General features: G+C 43.9%; 1 protein-coding gene across 3 annotated transcripts in view; it reads left to right on the top strand.

The window, feature by feature from the left end:
• BICRAL (BICRA like chromatin remodeling complex associated protein) overlaps positions 1-21332 on the top strand; it is a 77201-nt gene extending 55869 nt beyond the window's left edge. For all 3 annotated transcript variants that reach the window (XM_060110718.1, XM_060110720.1, XM_060110719.1), the window contains 7 exons: positions 7192-7297; positions 8363-8463; positions 9532-9593; positions 11081-11226; positions 12312-12406; positions 15361-15463; positions 17524-21332. In XM_060110718.1, coding sequence (XP_059966701.1) covers positions 7192-7297; positions 8363-8463; positions 9532-9593; positions 11081-11226; positions 12312-12406; positions 15361-15463; positions 17524-18314 — 1404 coding nt within the window. In that variant the 3' untranslated portion in view covers positions 18315-21332. The remainder of the gene's footprint in view (positions 1-7191; positions 7298-8362; positions 8464-9531; positions 9594-11080; positions 11227-12311; positions 12407-15360; positions 15464-17523) is intronic.
• Positions 21333-22391: the final 1059 nt, after the last annotated feature.

Raw genomic sequence — 22391 nt, 5'->3', positions numbered from 1 at the left:
AAAATGAGGAACCCATGGGCTTCCCTGGTGACGCAGTGGTTGAGAGTCCTCCTGCCGATGCAGGGGACACGGGTTCGTGCCCCGGTCTGGGAGGATCCCACGTGCCGCGGAGCGGCTGGGCCCGTGAGCCATGGCCCCTGAGCCTGTGCGTCCGGAGCCTGGGCTCTGCAATGGGAGAGGCCACAACAGTGAGAGACCTGCGTACTGCAAAAAAAAAAAAAAAAATATGGATGCTTGGGCCTCACCTTCATAAATTCTGATTTAAATGGTCTAGATTGAAGGTTCTAGACAGCAGCATTTTTCAAAAGCTCCCCAAGTGATTCTAAAGTGCAAACGAAGAAGAATGGACTGCTGGGTAGATGTTTTCCAAGGCCCATTTGTACTGTAATTAGACAGCTGTAACAATTGTCTGGATGATTAATCTGCCTTCAGACTCTCCCTAAAGTCTGGCTTCCACCACATTTATCTTCCTAAAACATTTGCTTGGTGACCTGAACCAAATCATCTGGGAGCTTCCCATTGCACAGGAGAAAGTACCAACCCCCAGCCTGGCCGCTAAGGTTCTCAAGCTGAACTGCTCCAGGTTAGCCAGGCAGGACCCCTCATGGCTCCCTGAACAGGCCAGACTCATCGTGAGCCTCAAGCCTTTGCTGATGGGCCTTCACTGAATGTCCTTTCCTATCTGGCCTAGATGCTTCTCCTCCCTCAGGGCACCCAAAGCCCCTAAAAGAATGAAGCCTTTTTCGGACCCTCCACTGATCTCCTCTCTGCACTTTTTATTTATACTTCCCACCAGGTATAATATTTCCTTCACTGATTCATTCATTCAACAGTGTATCAGTAGCTGCCGGGGCCAGCCCTGGGCCAAGTCCCAGGGATACAATAGTCTTTTGCAGAGCAGGAGGCAGCAGGTAAGCCGACAGCCACAAGACAGTATTCTGAGTGCTCTGGTGGAAGCAGCCCAGGGCACCCGGCTCCGAAAAGGAGCCTCTTACCAAGATGGGATGGTTTGAGCAGGTTTCCACGAAATAGTGGTTTCTGACTGAGCCCTACTATGGGAGAAGGAAGTTATCCAGCAAGAGAGGGTCTGAGTAAAGGATGTTCAGGCAGTGGAATCAGCAAGTGCAAAGCCTTGCAGAGAGAAGAGAACGTGGTTCTGCAGGAGAAGGAAAGCAAGTTCAAGTGAGAGGTGAAGATTTAGGTGGGAAAGGTAAGCGAGCCCTAAACACTACAGGACCCTGATGCCGGGCTCAGGAGCCAGTTTCGTAACGTAAGCATGAAATAGTGCAGACCCACTTGAGCCTAGTAGCAGAAGAAATGGAGAGAAGTGAATGGATTTGAGGCAGGTTAGATAGAACTTCGGATTGATTGGCTATAGTGGAGGAATAAGGGTGACACAGAAGTTTCTGGCAGTGATACCCAGGTTCACCGAAATAGAGAACATGGAAAGAAATCATGGTTTGAAGGGAAGTTCTGAGTTCAATTTAGGTTGTTTGTCAAGGGTGAGGTACCTTTGGAACAACCAAGTTGTATGGGCAACAGCTACATGTGCTGAAGCAGAGAGTGAATTGTCAGCTGAAGTGGGATTGACCAGCATATATATCGTGATGGAAGCGGTGGGAGTGGATGAAACGGATCAGGAAGAGTGTGTCAGTAGAGGAGGAGCAGCCAGGAGAGAGCCCCAAAGCACCAACACACTTAGGGGGTGGACACAGAAAGAGGGGTCCGCAGGGAAGACTCAGAATATTCCAGAGAGGAGGCGTCAAACCCATAGGGCTCAGCATTTTGGAAGCTAAGAAAGGAAAATGAGGCAGGCAGGAGGGATGGTGTCCACAGAGTGGAGTGTTGCTGGGAAGTGGGTGGAAGTCAGGATGGGAATGTTCCTGATACATGTAGCAACAAGGAGGCAGTTGTTGACCTTGGTAAGATTTGTCTCCATGGAGTGATATGTGCAGAAGCCAGATTGCAATAGATTAAGGGGAGTAGGGGGGGTGTGGTGATAAGCACAGACAACTTCCAGAAAAATGACAGTAACTGACACTGCAGTAGCTCCACGGATGTGTGGAGTCAGGGTGTGGTTTTTATAAGATACGGGAAAGGCTTGAGCTCTTTTCCAAGCTCATGGGAAGGAGAAGGACATGAATTCCAGAAACGTTGGTGGGATTCTTTGTATAAAAGCATTGGGGGATGCTTCTTTCACTGTAACAGAGAAGCGGGAAGGGATGAATGGGGTTTCAGGTGATGTCGTAGCTTTGGTGGTAGAAAGTTGAATGAATTCTCACCTGGCTTACAGGTTTGAAGATAATGAAATAGGCTTCAGTGGAAAATAAGCAAGAAGCTGGCCAGGGGAAAAAGAGGATTGCTGGTCATGCATGAGGGCCTGAGGTTGGACACCATAATATGGTACACTGTGTTTGGGTGGGCCTGGTTGTTTTCTGGATGGTAAACTCTCAGAGGGCAGAGACTGTGTGTGGTATCCTTCAGCTGCCTTCTCTGTGATTACCATGGTGCTGTGCATACAGTGAACACCCAAATGTCTTAGTCAAGGTACTTTGGGCTGCAACTGTCTAGAAACTCACCCTAACACATTTAGCAAAAAGGAGAACGTCTTGTATAGTGTAGCTTCTTTATAAGAGTCAGAACCAGGCTCTCTGCTCTTCCCTTGGCCTCTTCAAGATAGCACGGCCTCACCTCTCTCCTTCATGGTCCTCTCTCACTCTTCCAAGTGTTTAACAGAAACAGGCGGTACGCGGGCCTCTCACTGTTGTGGCCTCTCCTGTTGTGGAGCACAGGCTCCGGACGCGCAGGCTCAGCGGCCATGGCTCACAGGCCTAGCCGCTCCGCAGCATGTGGGATCTTCCCGGACCTGGGCACGAACCCCCGTCCCCTGCATCGGCAGGCGGACTCTCAACCACTGCGCCACCAGGGAAGCCCTGGAGAGCTTTTTTAATTTATAGATTCCTAAGCCCCACATTAGATTTCTGAATCGATCTTTGTGGATGGAACCCAGAAACTTTGTCTTTCAGATGCTCCCCCAGGTGATCTTGATGCAATTAGGCTATAAACCTGCATTTGAGAACCGCGGCCCTTAGGTATCCCTCCCCCTCCCCCAATTCTCAGTTCCAAGGAGAGAGAGTCTGATTGGCCCACCCATGGTTCAGTCACCCTTGACCAGAGGAGCCAGTCGTGGGCAACATGAGGAAGTGGCCACGCAGGGCCTCTATACGGAGCTCTATACGTATAGAGCTGATGCTCTATATGGAGCCTTTGTTCAAATTAGGAAAAAGTGCCCCTCTGAGCCAAAATAGAAAAAAACACCCCTCTGGGTAGAGAAGCTGCTCACTGGCAGGCTTGGCACTTTTCCACGGGAAGAAAAGGTGCTCGTTCCCTGGATTCTAGCTCTTCATGCCCTCTAGCAGGTAACAGACCTTTGTGTGTCCAACTGTGCTGACTCCAACCCATTTCTATGGCAATGGGGCAATTCCCAGAGGAGACTGTGGGCTGGGAAGATCCCACATGGCCTCCCTCACTCAGCAAATGCCTATCGGTTGACGAATATCATCTTGCTAGTTTGTCGTTGGCTTCTTACAAGGTGTACCACAGCGGGGGATGGGGATATATTGAGTATTCTGATTCATTGGTGGATTTCTGTATATTCACGTGGTATCAAGATAGTACAGGGTCTAAAGAGTTAAAATTGTACATTGATATGAGCAGAGTTCTTGGAGCCAAGTTCTCAACAAAATATCCTTAAATAGCTTCTCTATTTGTGAAGAAAATATATTTCAAGAGCAAGTCTTCTCTAAGAGGGACTTCCCTGGTGGCGTAGTGGATAGGACTCCATGCTCCCAAAGCAGGGGGCCCAGGTTTGATCCCTGTTCAGGGAACTAGATCCCACATGCATGCCGCAACCAAGAGTTCAAATGCCGCAACTAAGGAGCCTGCCTGCCTCAGCTAAGACCCGGCGCAATAAATAAATAAAATTTTAAAAAAGTCTTCTCTAAGAGTTCAGAAAAAGAAAACCTGAATGATATATTTTCTTTCTGGAAAAGATTGTCAGTTCAGGGGCAACCTAAATTTGGGGGGAATGAGAGAAAGTTGCTGGCTCCTGGGCAGGGGCATTGGACTAGGAGGAAGTACAGACCCCTATGACTTAATGCCGCAGTGGAATTCACTCACTTATTTTCATTTAACAATGATTTACTGTGTGCTCACTATGGTGTCAGGCCCTCTTCTGGTTCTGGGGATACAGCAGTGAACCAGACACACAAAAGTCCTGCTCTGAAATCAGGGGACTGGGAGTGACCAGTGACCAGCGAACATCTGGGAACAGAGCAGATCCCTCGGGCAGCAGAGCTTTCCAATACAGACCTAGTGAATGGAGGAGATTCCAGTGGGGACACCAAACCAAGTTCCCAGTGGATTACAGTACTACCACCATCCTGGCCCTACCCGCCCCACCCAACCTCTGTGTTACCCTTATAGCATAAGAGGTGGGGAGATCATTCCAGTCCCAAGGGGAGGGACACAGGGAGGGGTACTGGCAGTAGCTGAAAGATGAAAATGCACTGATGCCAGTGTTCAACCCCCACATGGATGTGGGCAAGGGGACTGTAAAACACTTACACCAAAACCTGCTCAGGACTTCCCTGGTGGCACAGTGGTTAAGAATCCGCCTGCCAATGCAGGGGACACGGGTTCCAGCCCTGGTCCGGGGAAGATCCCATGTGCCGTGAAGCAACTAAGCCTGTGCACCACAACTACTGAGCCTGCACTCTAGAGCCCACGAGCCACAACTACTGAGCCCATGTGCCACAACTACTGAAGCCCACATTCCTAGAGCCCATGCTTCGCAACAAGAGAAGCCACCACAATGAGAAGCCCACGCACCGCAACAAAGAGTAGCCCCCGCTCGATGCAACTAGAGAAAAACCACCTTGCAGCCAAAAAAAACAAAAAACAAAAAACCTGCTCAAACAAGAGGTGTCCCTACAGTTAGTAACCTTGTTTTCAGACACAACAGTACTTTATACCCTTAAATGATGGCAATTTTTCAAGCTTTTGACATTAGATTAGATTGTTCAGAGTATTTTTTTTCTCTTTACTCTTCTGTATTATGAAAAAACACATAGAAAAATACAGAAAACATAAATGTACAGTTAACAAATAATTATAAAGCAAATACCCATGCATGTAACCACTTGAGAAATAGATTATCAGTACCCCAGAAAGTACCCTCTTCCATGCACCTTCCTAACCTAGCCCCTCTCCTGACTTTTATGGTGATTTCTTCCTTGCTGTTCTTTTAGTTTTACTACTTCTGTATGCATGGATTTTGTTTTATTTGTCTGTTCAATAGCTAGGAATCATTCAAGGTGATATCTGATAAATAAGGTGGGAGATCAGGCTGGGTAATGACATTTATTTATTTAAAAAAAAACAACAACTTGTGTGCTCTTAAGCAATTCGGATGATATTCTTCTGTTTCATGTGAACTAGGCATATTGAAAGAAATGTTGTCCTGGCAACACTGCTATGAGGATTTTGGTCATTTGAACATATTCATTCTGGTTCATCTATTCAACTGTTGATCTCGTTATTTCAGAGTCCCATCTAGAATATAGCCTTGCCCTGTTAGACCACGTTTTTTCAACTTTTATCTGTTTGGTTTTTTATTCAAGTTGGCCCTTATTTTTATTTATTTACTTTTTGGCTGCACCGAGCGGCTTGCGGGATCTCAGTTCCCCAACCAGGGATTGAACCCGGGCCATGGCAGTGAAAGCCCGGAATGCTAACCACTAGGTCAAGGTGGCCCTTAGTGTTCATCCCTTGGAAATATTTGTGAGGAAGGCCTGTGCTCACTGTTCACCCCAGGCCTCCTCACAACATGGGTGTCCTTCTTGTGAAGAGCTTCCCTACAGTAGGAAGGTGTGGAGTTATGTTCTAGGGCAAATGCTGTGAAGACTGGGAGATTTTCCCCCATGGTGTTCTCACTAAGAGATGCAGGTCCGACCTTCCCTGCTAATGGAAGGATGAGCAAAGTGACTGTTTCCAACTTTGTAATGACCTCCTCCAGTCTTTCTTGGTTGATGTCAAATCCATCTCCATTTCTGTATTAGAAAAAAGGACCAAATAGATAATTAATTGTTTAGAATAATACATTGTTTAGAACAGAAATATTAACATGAGTTTAGTTGGCCAATGGCCAGGTATTGCCAAGGTCTGTGTGAGCGGCCACATGTGAATGGTTGGTGGGAACATTTTGCTTAGGCCAGGGTCACAGGTCATCACCCCTGGAGATGGTTAGACTAAACTCTAAATTATCTGCTGGTATACAAAATATAAAACTGAAGGAAAAACTGAAAACTTACTGCACTGTGAAGTAGTAATGACATAAAGGATTAAAATGTGGGAGTAGTTTAGAAACCCTTTATCATCTTACTTTAAATGCATTATAGAGAGAACAGATTTTTTTAGAGCTAAAAGGAATTTGTTAGTCCTTAAACTTCATCCAGTTCATCTTCCTTATTTATAGAAAAGAAGCACACAACAGTTTAAACATTAATTTTTCTAATAATATTTTGCTCAGACTAATATTCAGTTGAATTTACATTTCCCAATTACATGCCACCTGAGGTTATCATGACATGAACTAGAGACATCCCAGACGGCAGGGGTGAGATTTCCTTTAGATCATCCACACAGTGGACAGCGAATGTTGACAGTAGATTTGGGGTTGGTGCTTGGGCCCTGACCGGGTGCTCAGCATCCCTGCAGACCCCACATAGGAACTGATACTCAAGGTCATAATCCTTGCAGGCGAGACATTGCATTACTGAGGATAGAAACTGTTGGGAGTAGAGACTTGTTTCAGGCTCAGCTTTGCATCTGAGCACCATGAACACAGGAGTTCCAGGAGTGAGAAAGCAGCTGCTATCAATCAGCTCAGCTGGGATCAATCATCCCTCCTGAATGGCGTCAAGAAAATTCAGCAGGCTTGTAGACTTTAAAGGGTACTCTTTGCAGTTCTCCCAATGTGATAGGAGGATAATGTTTTTAAACTTATGTTTTGTAAGCTAAACCGAAGGTGATGCGGGAGACTCATTAACAGACTCGGTTGGCACTTTAAGTGATCTAGTACAGCTTTTATCATGCAATTAATTTTTCCATCTTGGCAATGTTTTTTCACAGGCTCCGAAAAAAAGTTTGAATCAGACTGCCCCCATTTCTGCTTCCAAGACTGCAGATGGCCTGAGGCAAGCGCCCATCCCAGGCCTCTTGAGCACCGCACTGCCAGGTCAGGAGCCCCTGTTGTGAGCTCTTTTAGTCTGTCGCAGTTCTCCCAGCACCAGGGGACACTCTTCACACATCCCTCATCCTGCATCTCTTCCACTCAGCCTCACCTCCGCTCTGATCCTTCCTTCTTTCCGTATCCTTTCCACCCAAATGCTGTACAATGTTGCATCTGTAGTATCTTATATACTAATGAGGGGAAAAAAAGCACTTCTATTTAAATTACAACACATTAAATTATGTGAAAAAAATGTGCTGCTTAGAAACAATGAAACCTAGTATTATATGGCACGTGCGACTTTGTAACTATCCTGTATTTGTATATTTAGAATCTCCCCCCCCACTCCCCCACCCCAGACAAAAACAAAAAATATCGTGGGCCATGTCTTCCATTTCTTTTAAACCTTTGAGCACCCGCACTGCTCAATAAGTACTAGAAAAGATGACAGCATGAACACTCCTAGCCAGTCCCCTAGTTGGGCCTCCCTTTCTTAAGTTGTGAGTGTTTGGGGGTTCGGTAATACGGACAGATCACTGGTTTGAGGCCTATTCCTTAGACCTTAGATAATTTGAAACTGTAGCACTGACAGCTTTTATTTATTACCATTTATTTATGTGTTTATTTCCATTTATTACCTAAATAAGCTTTAATAATCCTTACCTCGGGGCCTCCCTGGTGGCGCAGTGGTTGAGAGTCCGCCTGCCAATGCAGGGGATACGGGTTCGTGCCCCGGTCTGGGAGGATCCCATATGCCGCGGAGCGGCTGGGCCCGTGAGCCATGGCCGCTGAGCCTGCGCATCCGGAGCCTGTGCTCCGCAATGGGAGAGGCCACAACAGTGAGAGGCCCGCATACCGCAAAAAGAAAAAAAATAATAATAATCCTTACCTCTGTCTTTAGAGCTTTGGTAGATAAATGTACTTCCTGCTCCCCTTCCTCACAGCCAGCACCCATGATAAACAAATCCCTTTCAGAATGTTCAGTAATCTGTGTACATTGGACTCTAGGGGTTACACAACGGGCCTGATTTACTGTTTCTGTTGAACGTTGTCTCGTGTTCATTCTAACAGGACAGGATTCTGGAAGCAAAGTTATACCGGTGTCCTTAGGAACCACACAACCACAGCAGGAAAAAGTCGTTGGATCATCTCCTGGCCAGCCAGCTGTGCAGGTAGAAAACAGTTTGCATAGCTTCTTCTCAATGTTCAGCATGATTGACAGAAAATGTGGTCACATCACCTTCTGTTTGCTAGTGGCTGTCTGGCATCATCTGCACAGTCAGCCTTGTCGCCCTGTGTGCCCACAAAAGTGCTCACTGGAGACCGTCCCTGAGAGCCATGCCTTGTAATGTTAATGTTTATAGGATGAATATATCTGTTCTATTTCTCACATGTTTACAGTTCTTTCATTTCCTCATGAATTAATAGTATACCAGCAGCCAGCACATCGTAGGCACTCAAAAAATGTAGTTTACTGTTGAATGATAATGATTATTATCCTATCAAAAGTGCATCTGTTCCTCTTAGTTATACTAGAGATTTTTTTTTTCCTGCAGGAGTGTATGAAGTAGTCAGTCCCTATGGTCTTTTAACCCATACTGGTCTGAAAAAGAAGAAAAATAATTTTTGTTTTCAGTTTTCTAAGGCCTTAGGCTCTTCTCCATCAAACTTAAAATCGCTTAATGAAATCTGTGGTAGTCTGGGCCTGCCTGGAATACTTAGTGAAGGATCTGGTTCAGTTCTCAGGTTCTGATGTAAGGCGTATTTGTTCCTTACTGTGATCCAAGAAATGCCCTGCTAGGTCACACACCTGGACTGTATGTGACAGGAGCTCAGATGTGTTTGCTCCCTTATTTACCACTGAGAGGATGAATTAAGGACTGTCTACTGAATTTTCAGATGTTTATGGAGTTGTTACTTAAAATATATTTCTTCAAAAATATAATGAAGCTTTGTAGAGGGAGTTGGGAATTCAGGCTTTAAGGTACAGCTAAGTCCTTCCAAGGAACTGTTAGTACAGCTTTCTATAATCTTGACACAGTGCAACTTTGCTACATGGGTCTGTGGATTTCCTTGTTTCATTTTCCAGCACTGGCAAATTACAGCAAATGTTACATACTTAGAGTCTGCTCTTGATAAGGATTTGAAAATATTGGAAACATAGTGACCTTTATGTATAACTGTATTTTGCTTATTTTTTTCTACAAAAGGGAATAATAAGAGGTGTGTTTTGTCTTTAGGTGGATAGTCATTCGGGAGGACAAAAGAGGCCTGCTGCAAAACAGCTAACTAAAGGAGCTTTGTGAGTTACCTTCGGAAATGACCCATTTTGAACATTTTTCTAGGTTCCTAACCTTCAACAGATATACAACAGTCAGGTTATGATACTACATATTTTTTAAAGTATACTTTGGAAATCTTTCCCTATAGTTTGTTAGGAGATATATCTATCTATCTATCTATCTATCTATCTATCTATATCTCAAATGTGGTTTGAGCCTACTGTTCACCCTTTTGTTCTTAAGGAGAATAGTTCTTTGTCTTTTTAGCAACCACATACCCTTTGATTGGCCTAAGGGTCTCTGAGGAGAAGCAAGGTTTAATAAAGTCCTATGTCCAGCCAAGCCACACAGTTGGTGCTCACACTGCTGAAGTGAACTGCCTTTCTTTCAGTCCTTATAGTGAGTTCCTTCTTGCCACAGGATCAGCTGACAAGACTGTTGCCTTGTGGGATCTGAGAAATCTGAAACTTAAGTTGCATTCCTTTGAATCACATAAGGATGAAATATTCCAGGTTCAGTGGTTGCCTCACAATGAGACTACCTTGTCTTCCAGTGGTACTGATCACAGACTGAATGTCTGGGATTTAAGTAAAATTGGAGAGGAACAATCCCTGGAAAATGCAGAAGATGGGCCAGCAGAGTTGTTGTTTATTCATGGTGGTCAGACTGCCAAGATATCTGATTTCTCCTGAAATCCCAATGAACCTTGGATGATTTGTTCTGTATCAGAAGACAATATCATGCAAGCTTGTCAAATGGCAGAGAACATTTATGATGATGAAGACCCTGAAGGGAGCATGGATCCAGAAGGATAAGGATCCTAGAGAATGTCTGCACTTCTTGTGATTTTAGACTCCCCTTTTCTTCCTCTCAACCCTGAGATTGATTTAACACTGGTTTTGAGACACAGACTTTGTTTGGTTATCGTCTATAATAAGTTCTATCAATGATGTTATTAGTCCAAAAAATAAAATAAATAAACTACTATGTTCAGAACAGAAATATTACCATAAGCTTAGCTGGCCAGTGGTCAGGCATTGCCAGGGTCTGTGTGAGCGCCCACACTTGAATGGCTGGGGGGAACACCATGCTTTTGAGGCCAGAGTCATAGTTTGAGTCCCCTGTGTTGATGGTTAGACTAAACTCTAAACCCACCATGATGTATGAAGTATAAAACTGAGGGGAGGGCTTCCCTGGTGGTGCAGTGGTTGAGAGTCCGCCTGCCGATGCAGGGGACACGGGTTCATGCCCTGGTCCGGGAAGATCCCACAAGCCGCGGAGTGGCTGGGCCCGTGAGCCATGGCCGCTGAACCTGCGCGTCCTCAACGGGAGAGGCCACAGCAGTGAGAGGCCCGCGTACCGCAAAAAAAAAAAAGGGGGGGGGAAGACCTGCTCTACTATGGATAATAACATTCCTGTGTCTCTCATTGTCTTTGCATGCAAATAACCATCATGATTAGATTTCTTACATGACTCAACACTGCCATTGGCAATTTCTCTTTAACAGCATTCTCCAGCAGTTACAGAGGGACCAAACCCACATGGTGACACCTGATAAAAGTCAGTTCCGATCACTCAGTGACGCAGCGCAAAGGCTGCTCTCCTACCATGTGTGCCAGGGCTCCATGCCCACAGAGGAAGACCTGAAGAAAGGTAAGCAGGCTGGACCCCAGGGTGCCACCTTGACACCAGACACCCTCCTAGGGATGCCCTCCTGGGGACTCACCCCACAGGCGAACCAGAGCCTCGTCACCCCCAGATGGTAGCCAGGTTACTGTTTTTCATTGCAGACCTACCTTCTTCCCAATTTACTTGATTTCCCAGTCCATGTTTAGGGTTGTGACTTATTTTTCTCAACATTCTGTGGAGGGACACCCAAATGTCCGAATATTTTATGGACACATTTGAGGGCAGTGAATCCAGAGCACTGTTTGGACTCTGGCTGCAGACAGGATGGCCCTGGACGAGGTGCCCTGCACAGTGATTCAGGCACAGTCCCTGCGTTTAGATAGAATGCATACATACCCTGAGCTGCTGCTATCACTTTTATGAATTAGATAGATACTGTAGCTCCCAAAAAGCATTCTTTGAGGTTCCAAAGTGAGTCCAGAGCAGGGCCTCTGAGGGGAGTGCAGCAGTCAATCCACTGTGAGCTTCCCTGGGAGGAAGAGCATCCACATCCAGCATTAAACAGGGATGTGGAGGCTCTGAGAACAGCGAAGTGGAAAATGTGAGACCTTTGGAGACAGACAGACAAAGGACAGAGCCACAGGACCATGACCTGCGAGATGCCATGGACGAGTTGGTGTCGTTACGTGAAACTGGTCTCCAGCCCGGACAGTAGGACTTCATTGTCTCAGCAGTTTCAGTTTTTCATGCTGTTGGAAGGAAGTGGAGGCTTAGGTCACCTAAACTCGTAGATCATTCTCTGTTCATTGATATTTGCTGCTGGTCTGTGTTAACGTGGTTTTCTTTTATAAATGATCTTAATTAAAGGCATTATGTTTTTAGTTTCCTAATTAGAGTGAAAATAAGCTAGTATTAAAATGAGTTTCTGTGATCACATTCCAGTGAACAGTGAGGGACAGGAGTGCAGAAAGATGATGTTTAACCAAGGAAGAACTAAACTAAGAAGAGAAAATGGAGGAATAATTCATTTCAGTCCTAAGGAAAAAAGGACCTAGTGGGTGATTTGCACTCTCTTACTTTTTTTTTTCTCTCTCTCTCTCTTTTTAAAGTTGACGATGAATTTGAAACAGTTGCCACTCAGCTCCTAAAAAGGACTCAAGCTATGCTTAACAAGTACAGATGCCTGCTCCTGGAAGATGCCATGGTAAAGTTCCACTACCAAGCATGTTTGTTTCTTAAACTCCACAGGTCACAGCTACTAATTCAGAGAGAAAAACTTGAAGAAATTACATTTTCCCAACATAGTTTAAAAGGCACAGATACTTAAAATTGTAGAAAAACTTACCTTTGACTGAACCTTCTACTAACAGCAGCTATATTTGCTATGCTTTCCATGGTTGATCACACTGAACCAGTGCTATTGTTTTCCTGGTTCCAAATGAGGGACTAGTGCTTTGGTTACGTAATTTGCCCAACATCATACAGCCAGTAAGTTTGCAGTGTAATTAGCAGAGCTAGAATACAGACCAGGACCACCTGACCCCCATCCGCACTCCGATGCTGTCCACTGCCTCTCACCAACCAGAAGATGTGGGAGAGGACTGGCAACACTTCTGCTGAGTATTGTTCAGAATAATATCTGAAAAGATGAGGTGGTGACAGATGTTAAAATTAGTTTTGTCTTGGGAATTCCCTGGCGGTCCAGTGGTTAGGACTCTGTGCACTCACTGCCGAGGGCTCGGGTTTTCACCCCGGTCTGGGAACTAAGATCCTGCAAGCCACGTGGTGCAGCCAAATAAAAAAAAAGTTAGTTTTGTCTTGTTTTCAATTGAGAGATCACTAGCATGTCATAAAAATCATGCTTAACAGGGAGATCAGCTTGTTGCTTTGTGACCACCTAGAGGGGTGGGATAGGGAGGGTGGGAGGGAGGCTCAAGAGGGAGGGGTTATGGGGATATATGTATACATATAGCTGATTCACTTCGTAGTACAGCAGAAACTAACACAACAAGCAATTATACTCCAGTAAAGATGTAAAATAAATAAATAAATAAATATGAATCTTTTGTCATATATTACAATAATAATTTCCCCCAAAAAAATCATGCTTAATTTTAAAACGTACAACCTGATGGATTTTAGTATATTCACAAGGCTGTGCAAGCATCACCACTCGTTAATTCCAGAGCATTTTCAGCACCCCAAATAGAAACTAAAATTAATTGGTTTTTTTTTCCCTTTGGCCGCACCGCATGGCTTGCAGGATCTTAGTTCCCCGACCAGGGATTGAACCCCAGCCCACAGCAGTGAAAGCGTTGAGTCCTAACCACTGGACCGCTGAGGAACTCCCCTAAAATTAATTTTAAAGCACCAGATAATTAGAGAAAGGAGTAAGGTATCTCAGAAAATGATGGAAAGACCAAACCTATCTGAGATTTTAGAAGCAGTTCTAAAATCATACAGACTTTAATAAATTGGTCTCTTACCAGTGGCTTTTAATTTGAGATCAGCTTTGAAAATGTACCTTGAGAGATTAGCTGAACTACATTATACACGTATGCAATATAGTATAAATATGTATGTGTGTGTGTTTGTGTTTAACTAAAGTGTATATATTTACAGGCATACCTCAGAAACATTGTGGGTTCAGTTCTAGACCACCTCAATAAAGTGAATATCTCAATAAATCAATTCACATGAACTTTTTCGTTTTCTGGTGCAAATAAAAGTTATGTTTACACTATACTGCAGCCTATTAAGTGTGCAGTAGCATTGTGTCTAAAACAACAATGTGGGCTTCCCTGGTGGCGCAGTAGTTGAGAGTCCGCCTGCCGATGCAGGGGACACGGGTTTGTGCCCCGGTCCGGGAAGATCCCACATGCCGCGGAGCGGCTGGGCCTGTGAGCCATGGCCGCTGAGCCTGCGCGTCCGGAGCCTGTGCTCTGCAACGGGAGAGGCCACAACAGTGAGAAGCCCGCATACCGCAAAAACAAACAAAAAAATAATAATAAAACAACAATGTGCATACCTTAATTTAAAAATACTTTATTGCTAAAAAATGCTAATCATCATCTGAGCCTCCAGTGAGTTGTAATCTTTTTGCCGGTGGAGGGTTTGAAATATTGGGAGAATTACCAAAACGTGACACAGAGACATGAAGTGAGCAAATGTTGTTGGAAAAGTGGTGCCAATAGACCTTCTCGATGCAGGGTCGCTATAGCCTTCAATTTGTAAAAAAACGCAATACCTGCAAAGCGCAATGAAATGAGATATGCCTATACTTATGTATATTAAAACGGTGCCACCAAAGTCTGAAATAGTTGTTTTATATTGACAATCATTTCTGAAACAAAACTCTGAGATATCAAAAAGACTAACTCTGTCATTTATGAGAAAAGGACCATTTGGACAGACTTGGACAAATGGACTAATTACTTGGACAAATTATATCTGCCATGAATTTTTATGTTAAATAAGACCCAGAAATATAATTTAAGCTTTGATTCTGTACAACAAAAAATAATTCTAAGGAAAGCCTTAATACAAAACATAATTATAGGGAATTCCCTGGAGGTCCAATGGTTAGGACTCTTGTGGTTTCACTGCCGAGGACACGGGTTCAGTCCCTGGTTAGGGAACTAAGATCCCACAAGCCATGCAGCACGGCCAAAAACAAAACACAACACAATGATAGCATAGCAGAATATAAAGTAAAAGGTCATCCTAATGAAAAGATTTCCCACATATTAGGCAGAGGAGGAAATAAGAAAAGTACAGAACGGTGTGTATAGTTGCTTCCATTTGTGTGCAAAAATAAAGAATGAAGAATGTAAATTTGGGTGTGTGCATAAACTATCTCTGGAAGAGTTTACTAAACTGCTTGGCACGAGGGTTCCTGCAGGGAGGGCCCTGGGTGGGTGGGGAAGGCAGTGCACAGGGGAGGCGAAGAAGGAAGGCTGACTTTCCACATCCCCTTTAGTACCTTCTGAAGTTTGTACCAATGTGGTAAATTACCTTTCCCCAAAAAACACGATTCAAAAAAGTATGTCAAGGATAAACATATTCTCCTTTCTGATTGCTTCCTTTGTCCCCAAAACACAGCGAGCTGTTTGCACTTGTTAAAGGGCATCTGAAATGACTAGGCTCTCTCATTTTCAGCGGATCAATCCCTCTGCTGAGATGGTGATGATCGACAGAATGTTCAACCAAGAGGAAAGAGCTTCTCTGTCCCGGGACAAGCGTCTGGCACTTGTAGACCCCGGTAAGAAACGCCAGAGTAAAAGCAGAGGAGAGCTCCCGCCAGGGTTCAGGGACTATGGCTTTGCGGAGACTGTCTGAAGTGACCTTGGAGTATGAAACCTGAAGGTAGATCCTGAATTCTGGGGAGAAAAAAATCCAGAGTTGAGAGCAGGATATGAATACTCTGAAAAGGTTGTTCTGCAAAATCCAAACTGGAATTTTGCATTCAGTTAAGTGATTCTTCTTCCCCATTGTAAACTCAAACTTATCAATCTTTCCCTAGTCTTTGAGAACTAAAGTAAGTCAGAAGCCTTCCCAGAAGCAACTAAACCTCAGCAAATGATTGAGTTTTCTTACTATGTGCAATGCACTGTTGGAGGGGAATCAGTGAAACATGGTCCCTGCCCACAGGCTCTAGTAGCTTGTAGTGCTCCTTGTTGGTATGCTTCCCGCACCCCATCAGCTTCCTGCCATTTGCATCTGTGCTAGATTCGACCCACATTCTGCCTTTTAAAAATGAATTCTCTGTACTTCTTTCTAGTGTCTAAAATTTTTTAAATTGAATAACATAACAATTTGTGGAATATCAATTTTTACCCATACTTTTACCATCCTAGAAAAGGAATGTTTTTATTTCTCCAAGTTTTCTTCCAGTTATGGTTCCCATTTGCATACATCACTTACAATATAATTAAATCATATGTCACATGCTAGATATTATTTTATTCTAATTTTCTTCCATTTAACACATCTGATGTTTTTATCCTGTTGCTGTAGTCTTCAAAATAATAGTTAATAAATTTTTAATATACTAATTTGATAATTTGGCTAATCCATTCCCCTCCTATTGGAATATTATTTTCCTCTGGCTTTAATTTTTCTAACATCTTTTCTGATACTTAAATATTAAGGTTCAGCCTTGTGTTTGATGTGGCTTAAGAAATTTTCAAAGAGAATACATGATCCTTATACTCAGTGTAAAGGGAGAGTCCTAAAGAATTGCTGTATACCTAGGAGAATCCTCAAATCTTTCCAAAAAACAAGAGAATAATGTCAGATATATTTCTGCCCCTTTTTCTTAGAACCTGAAATCCCCTATTGCCATTGGGTGAATTGGGCTTTGGGGATAAACCCTCCTCTTTTGTCACAGCCCCTCAGGCCTGGTGTCACGCGGGCAGGGGCATGCTCCGTTCTCCTCTGTATTGTACCTGCACAGTGTTTATGGGGTGGAATCACCTTTTTTGATTTCAAGGCTGTATCCCCTAGATCTCATATTTTGGGATTTAGTGAACAAATTCACGTTTGTGGCTTTATAGGTATCATCAAAGCTCTGTTTCACTTTCATTATTTCCAGAGTGAACACTTTCTTTGCCCTTGCATAACAGCAACCTGCTTCCCTCCCTCCGTACCCTCAACCCCCTAAATCCTCACTCACATTTCTCTCGCCATCCTTGGCTCTTCAGGCCTGGCACAGGTCAGCACTCACCCTCAGACCCAGTTCCTCCATGCCCCACTGTCCTTCCAAGCAGATACCATTTAAGGTGCATGTTGATCGTTCGTTTTGTGTTCCTGGCAAAGTGCCACTAGTTATGCCAGGTCCCCTGCCACGTGTTTAGAGGGACTGAAGTGCCATCACCCACAGACAAGTAGTTGTGTCCTCCCCAGCCCCCCGCCAAAGCCTCTGTTCAGGGCCTTCTGCTCCAAAGAAGAAACGAGGCTGATCCTAACATCTGATTTCTGTTTTCAGACTGTTTCAAAGCAGTCATTAATAAAAAACTGATCAAAAACTACAGTAAGAGACCAAGACGAAGTGGAGCTTTTTGCCCATTGGGTTTTCCCATTTGTCATCCAGCAACTCCTTTTTCAAAGAGGTTTAAGCTCCTCTGGAAGCTGCAGCTCTGCAGCCTCGGTTCCTTTTGAAGGACGCCCCCCAAGTACTGTGCTTCTGCCCAGTCCTGGACGTGAACAGCTGACTCGGTGTGGTGGGGTAGGGTGGAGTGGGTTTGCACCTGACCCACTGAGGGGCTACTGTCTAGTCCTGTCTCATTCTTTCATTAATGTTCTTTTTGTTCCCATTTCCAGAGGGCTTTCAGGCTGATTTCTGTTGTTCCTTCAAACTTGATAATAAAGCTGCTCATGAGACACAGTTTGGCAGGATTGACCAGCATGGCAGTAGAACAGCCAGTTCTGTGCATCTGACGGCCAAGGCCCAGAGCAGAGACAGAGCCAAACCAGGCATGACAGAACCAACGAATCATGACCAGTTTCATCTAGTGCCTAATCACATCGTGGTCTCCGCAGAAGGAAACATTGCTAAAAAAACCGAATGCCTCGGCAGAGCACTGAAATTTGACAAAATGGGCTCAGTTCAGTACCGGAGTGCATCTGAAGAGAAAACCAGCCGAAAAGACTCCGTGAAAGGCAGCGAGTGCTCTCCCGGCCCTGAAGGGCACCGGAAAAACTCGTCCAGACCAGATCACGGTCCTGAGAGCAAACTCTCAAGCCTCCTAGTAGATTCGCACCTGGAGATGACGTGTAATAGCTCCTTCCAGGACAAGACTCTGCGGAATTCTCCAAAGAATGAAGTTTTACACACAGACATCATGAAAGGGTCAGCCGAGCCCCAGCCTGATCTCCAGCTCACTAAGAGTTTAGAAACAACATTTAAGAACATCTTGGAACTCAAAAAGGCGGGGCGGCAGCCCCAGAGTGACCCCACGGTTAGCGGCTCTGTTGAGTTAGATTTCCCCAACTTTTCTCCAATGGCTTCGCAGGAAAACTGCCTGGAAAAGTTCATCCCGGACCACAGTGAAGGCATTGTAGAAACTGACTCCATTTTAGAAGCAGCTGTAAATAGTATCCTAGAGTGTTAATAGCCGCAGTCCTCCCCAACCTGCCCCCCGAGACCCCGCCCCGGACAAGTTACATTCTTTCCTGGCAAAAGCAATGGAAATGGTCTCCTGTCTCCAGCCTGCTTGATCTTTCATCACAGCTTATTCTTTCTAATCTCAGTCCCATTCTTTGTTTAAGAGCAATACTCGTCGTGGTTACAGGGAGATCCTTTAGTAAAACTGATCCTTGTTAGAAAGCAGTCTGATAGGCCCTACACATTTCAAGTGTTTTGAAAGTGCTTATAGTCATTTTTTTGTTTGTTTTTGTTTATTTGTTTTATTTTTTTTAAACACTGTAACTCAATGAGATCACAGTACCCTAGGCCCTGGGTAAAATTCTGACAATCATAAGTCATTTGAAAAGAACAGACTTATTAAAGAAAATCAAACAAGACTGATAGAAGATACTTTTTAAAGAATATCCCACTGCATCTCCAAATTTTGGCTTTGGGGGGGTCTTGGGGTGTCATGGGCCGGGAGACCACATGGCTCTCCCCTTGGCCGTCTCTGAGCAGTTAGTCCTGGCTGCTCTGCCAGGACCCACGGCCCTGGCGTGAGCCCCTATAGCGCACAAGCAGGGCTTCCTGTTCATCGTTCAAGTGCTTTTCTGATGCTCCCGGAGCAAAACCTCACCTCTTCATCATATCCGCCTTGAGTTTCATCTAGGGAATACTTTGTTTTGAGTTGTGACAGCACGACTTGAGATAATCTCACCAGGCGAAATAAAAGAAAATGGAAACCAATTAAGTGGCACAGTGTACAGGGGAGGCCGGGATAGAGCCATGAGGAATATAATATGTATATATGTAAAAGCATATATATGTTAACTGTTGAGAAAAAACAAGCGTTTTGCATTCTATAATTGGATCTAGGCAGCATACGATGTATGTTTTTGTTGGTTGCTGGGTTTTGTTCCATTTAACCTCTCTTTGCACCCCTCCCACAACAAATAGGCAAGCGTCAAAAGTATTTTCATTTGAAAACTATGTTGTAATTTTTCAGTTTAAACGTTAAGGGGACTTTGGCCTTGTTTCTGCTTCTTGTTGTCTGAGAACAGTAGTCACCCCTGGCAGCAATCATTACCAAAACACAGACAAACCAAAGGTAACCAGCCAGCCCACCACTGAGAGGAAAGATCTGAGACCCGGGATTCCCACTTGAGAGCCAAAGGACATTCCCTGCCATAGTTTGTGTTTGGCCCATGTTCATGTTCGTGAACGTGACTTATTGCTTTATTTATTTATATTTCTTTTCAGGGAGCTTTCCCCAGTTTCCTTTCTTGTATACCCACCCCAGGTCATCCCGTTTCTGTTGGCACTTTCGTTCTCAATGTCATTGTAACCATCAGTATCTCCTAGCATTGGGAAAGCTACATATGGTATTTTGTATGTACCCTCTTACATACATGTGTGCGTGCATGTGTCTGGGCTGTTCAGATTCAGAGGTCATTTTGGCAACAGTGTGTACACACTCACCCTCCCTGTTATGTGCACGGGTTCTCATTTATTCTGTCCATCTCTCTGGCTTTAGAGGCACACCCACTGGTCTTCGCTCTAACATGTTGCCAAGATCCGCTTCTGGCCATCCCCAGAATGGGGATGACCCCACTGTCATCATGTTGGGCATTTCTCTTCCAGGTCGGCCTGCAATGGAAAGGAAGGCTTCTGATTACTAGAAAACACAGTAACAGAAGACCTAGACTCTCCCTGCTCCTTAGTCCCCCCAAACAGAGAAACCCTGTGAGACAGCCAGTCTTCACAAAAGCAAAATACCTTCTCCCCACTCCCACCCCTGAGCCAATAGAAACTGGAAAATCTGGGCCATTTTACGGTTACCATGTTTTCCTTATTTGTGCCAATGTCCAAGTTGCAGATTTCCCCTTTTTCCTGTATTGTAACATATTAGAAAGATAAGTTGGTATTGCCAGTTGGAACTTTCTGTTTGGGTAGCCCTGGGGTAACACCCTGCCCTGAACCCCATGATTTCATAGGCTCTTCTCTTAGGGCTCATGCTCCCCTAATTCCTAGCAAGACTTAAAGATGGTCCCTCCTGATCAAATTCTTCTCATTGTGGAAATTTATACCTAGAAGCCTTCATGGAAGCTACTGATGAGTTACATTAATTACTGAATCAGTGGAATTCTTAAGAGACAAGATAAGCTCCATGTACATTTGTCACCTCTCTTTCTTCCCTACCCTGCCCTGCCACCCCAGTCCCAACTTTTCGATATACCATCTTAAAGGGTTTTTAAAGCCTTGACACTTGTCTAGAAAACGGAGAGCCTAATTTACCAAAATGAAACTTGTAAATTTTTGTGTCCTTGTATGTAAGTTTACTTTTTATGGAGGAAAGATTCTAGGTAACGACAAATGACGATTATGAAATGTCTTTTACTCCTGTGATTAGGTCATAACTCGCATGTCGAGGCCCCTCTGGTGGAGGGTGAGAGCTCAGCCTCGGATGGCCAACATTCAGTTGTTCAGATTCATTCGTCAAAGTTAAGTTTTAGAGCTACTCATACTCAGTAACAAAAATCATTTTCTTTTCTTTCTTTCTTTTTTTTTTCTGTTGTTGTGGAAAAGTGTGAATTTGTTATTAAGCATTTGACTTTCTGTGTCCTTAAGTACTGCCTAAAGATAAAGCAAATTTTAAACTGGCAATTACAAAAAAGAACTATTTTAGCGCTGAAGAATTTAGCAGACTTTGTTAGATTAGGGAGGCCTTACAGACTGACTTAAAGAGGACGCGTCACTCACTGTCAGTGTGGTGTGGGCTTTATTTGCTTAAATACCTTCATTTGTATAGTATGTCTCACTTGAAATTGCTTTGTATACATTTTGTAAAAATATTTATAAAATGTTTTGTAAAAAAAAAGTATAACAAATTGCAGTTTATTTTGTTATGTTGGATAAATACTGTTAAAAGAAACCAGTCAGTAACTATATTGTTAATCCATGGTTAGGAAATGTTTAGTTGGAGATTACAAAATGAAACAACCATTGCAATACAGCCAAAGATTTGGGAAAATGTGCAACTGTGATTGTCTTGATTTTGCAAAGAGGAATGGCTGCTTTTCCCAGAAGAAAAGGGTAAGTAAATGTCCAGTGGGAGTTCTGTTATTAAATACCATTACCAAAGAATACCCCGGCCAGTGAGGGGGTAGGATTTTAACTGATCAGCCTTGCTAAATTACAAATTAAAATTGGTCAAGGAGAAAGTTTAGTCATGAACATCTCTGGCCTCCCTCCCTGCTCCCGTCACATGGGCCCTTAACTAAGGAAGGAAAAATGAGGTCATTTAAAAGTTAGATAAATGTGCCTCAATCTGCAGGAATTTTTCCTTAATCGTTACATTTCTTTTGTTTCTGCAGGAACAAGAAGGCTAAGGGATAGGTAAAAAAATGAAAAAAATAAAAAACTATTTTACATAAAACTTGTTCCAGAATTAACATGTTTCTCTATGGATTCACACGTTTGACCAAATTGTAACCTTATCTGTAAAATCAGCCCCACTAAGCCCTTTTGAGCTCCTGCCCTCACAAGTGTGACTCTACCCAAATTGTTAGGGAAACTAACAGAGGGGAAACTTCCTGGGGTAGGGGTATAAGACTCCTTAAATTTTCCTTTGGGGCCTAGAATTGATACTTAGACTCCCTACTTTATGGTTTAATTGCTCTCCACCACCACCAATAGGTAGTAGCAGTCAGGATATCAAGATTCTTCAGTAATCGATACATAAAGTGGAAGTTGTCCTCATATAACTAACAGAAGTTAGAATAATTATGGCTAGAATAATTACATCAGTGGATGGATCCCTTAATGTCTTTTACAGTGGTGTCCTGCTGTCAAGCTTCTCTCCTTGCTAAGGACAAATGTGTGTCCAACATGACCCTCTTGCCCCTCTTCAGGCCATTTGCAATGGGTGTGCCCCATGAATAAAGAGTTAGAAGGATCATCTGGCTGCTTGATTAGGATCGGAGTCTGTGTGTTCCGCAGAGGCACGCCTAGAGGAAAGACCAGGCACCTTCTCCTAGGATGGTTAAAGCCCTCAGGACTGTGT

This window comes from Mesoplodon densirostris, chromosome 10 (genome assembly GCF_025265405.1).
Source record: "Mesoplodon densirostris isolate mMesDen1 chromosome 10, mMesDen1 primary haplotype, whole genome shotgun sequence".
NCBI classification, from domain to species: Eukaryota; Metazoa; Chordata; class Mammalia; order Artiodactyla; family Ziphiidae; genus Mesoplodon; species Mesoplodon densirostris.
This window is presented reverse-complemented; position numbering and strand designations above follow the sequence as displayed.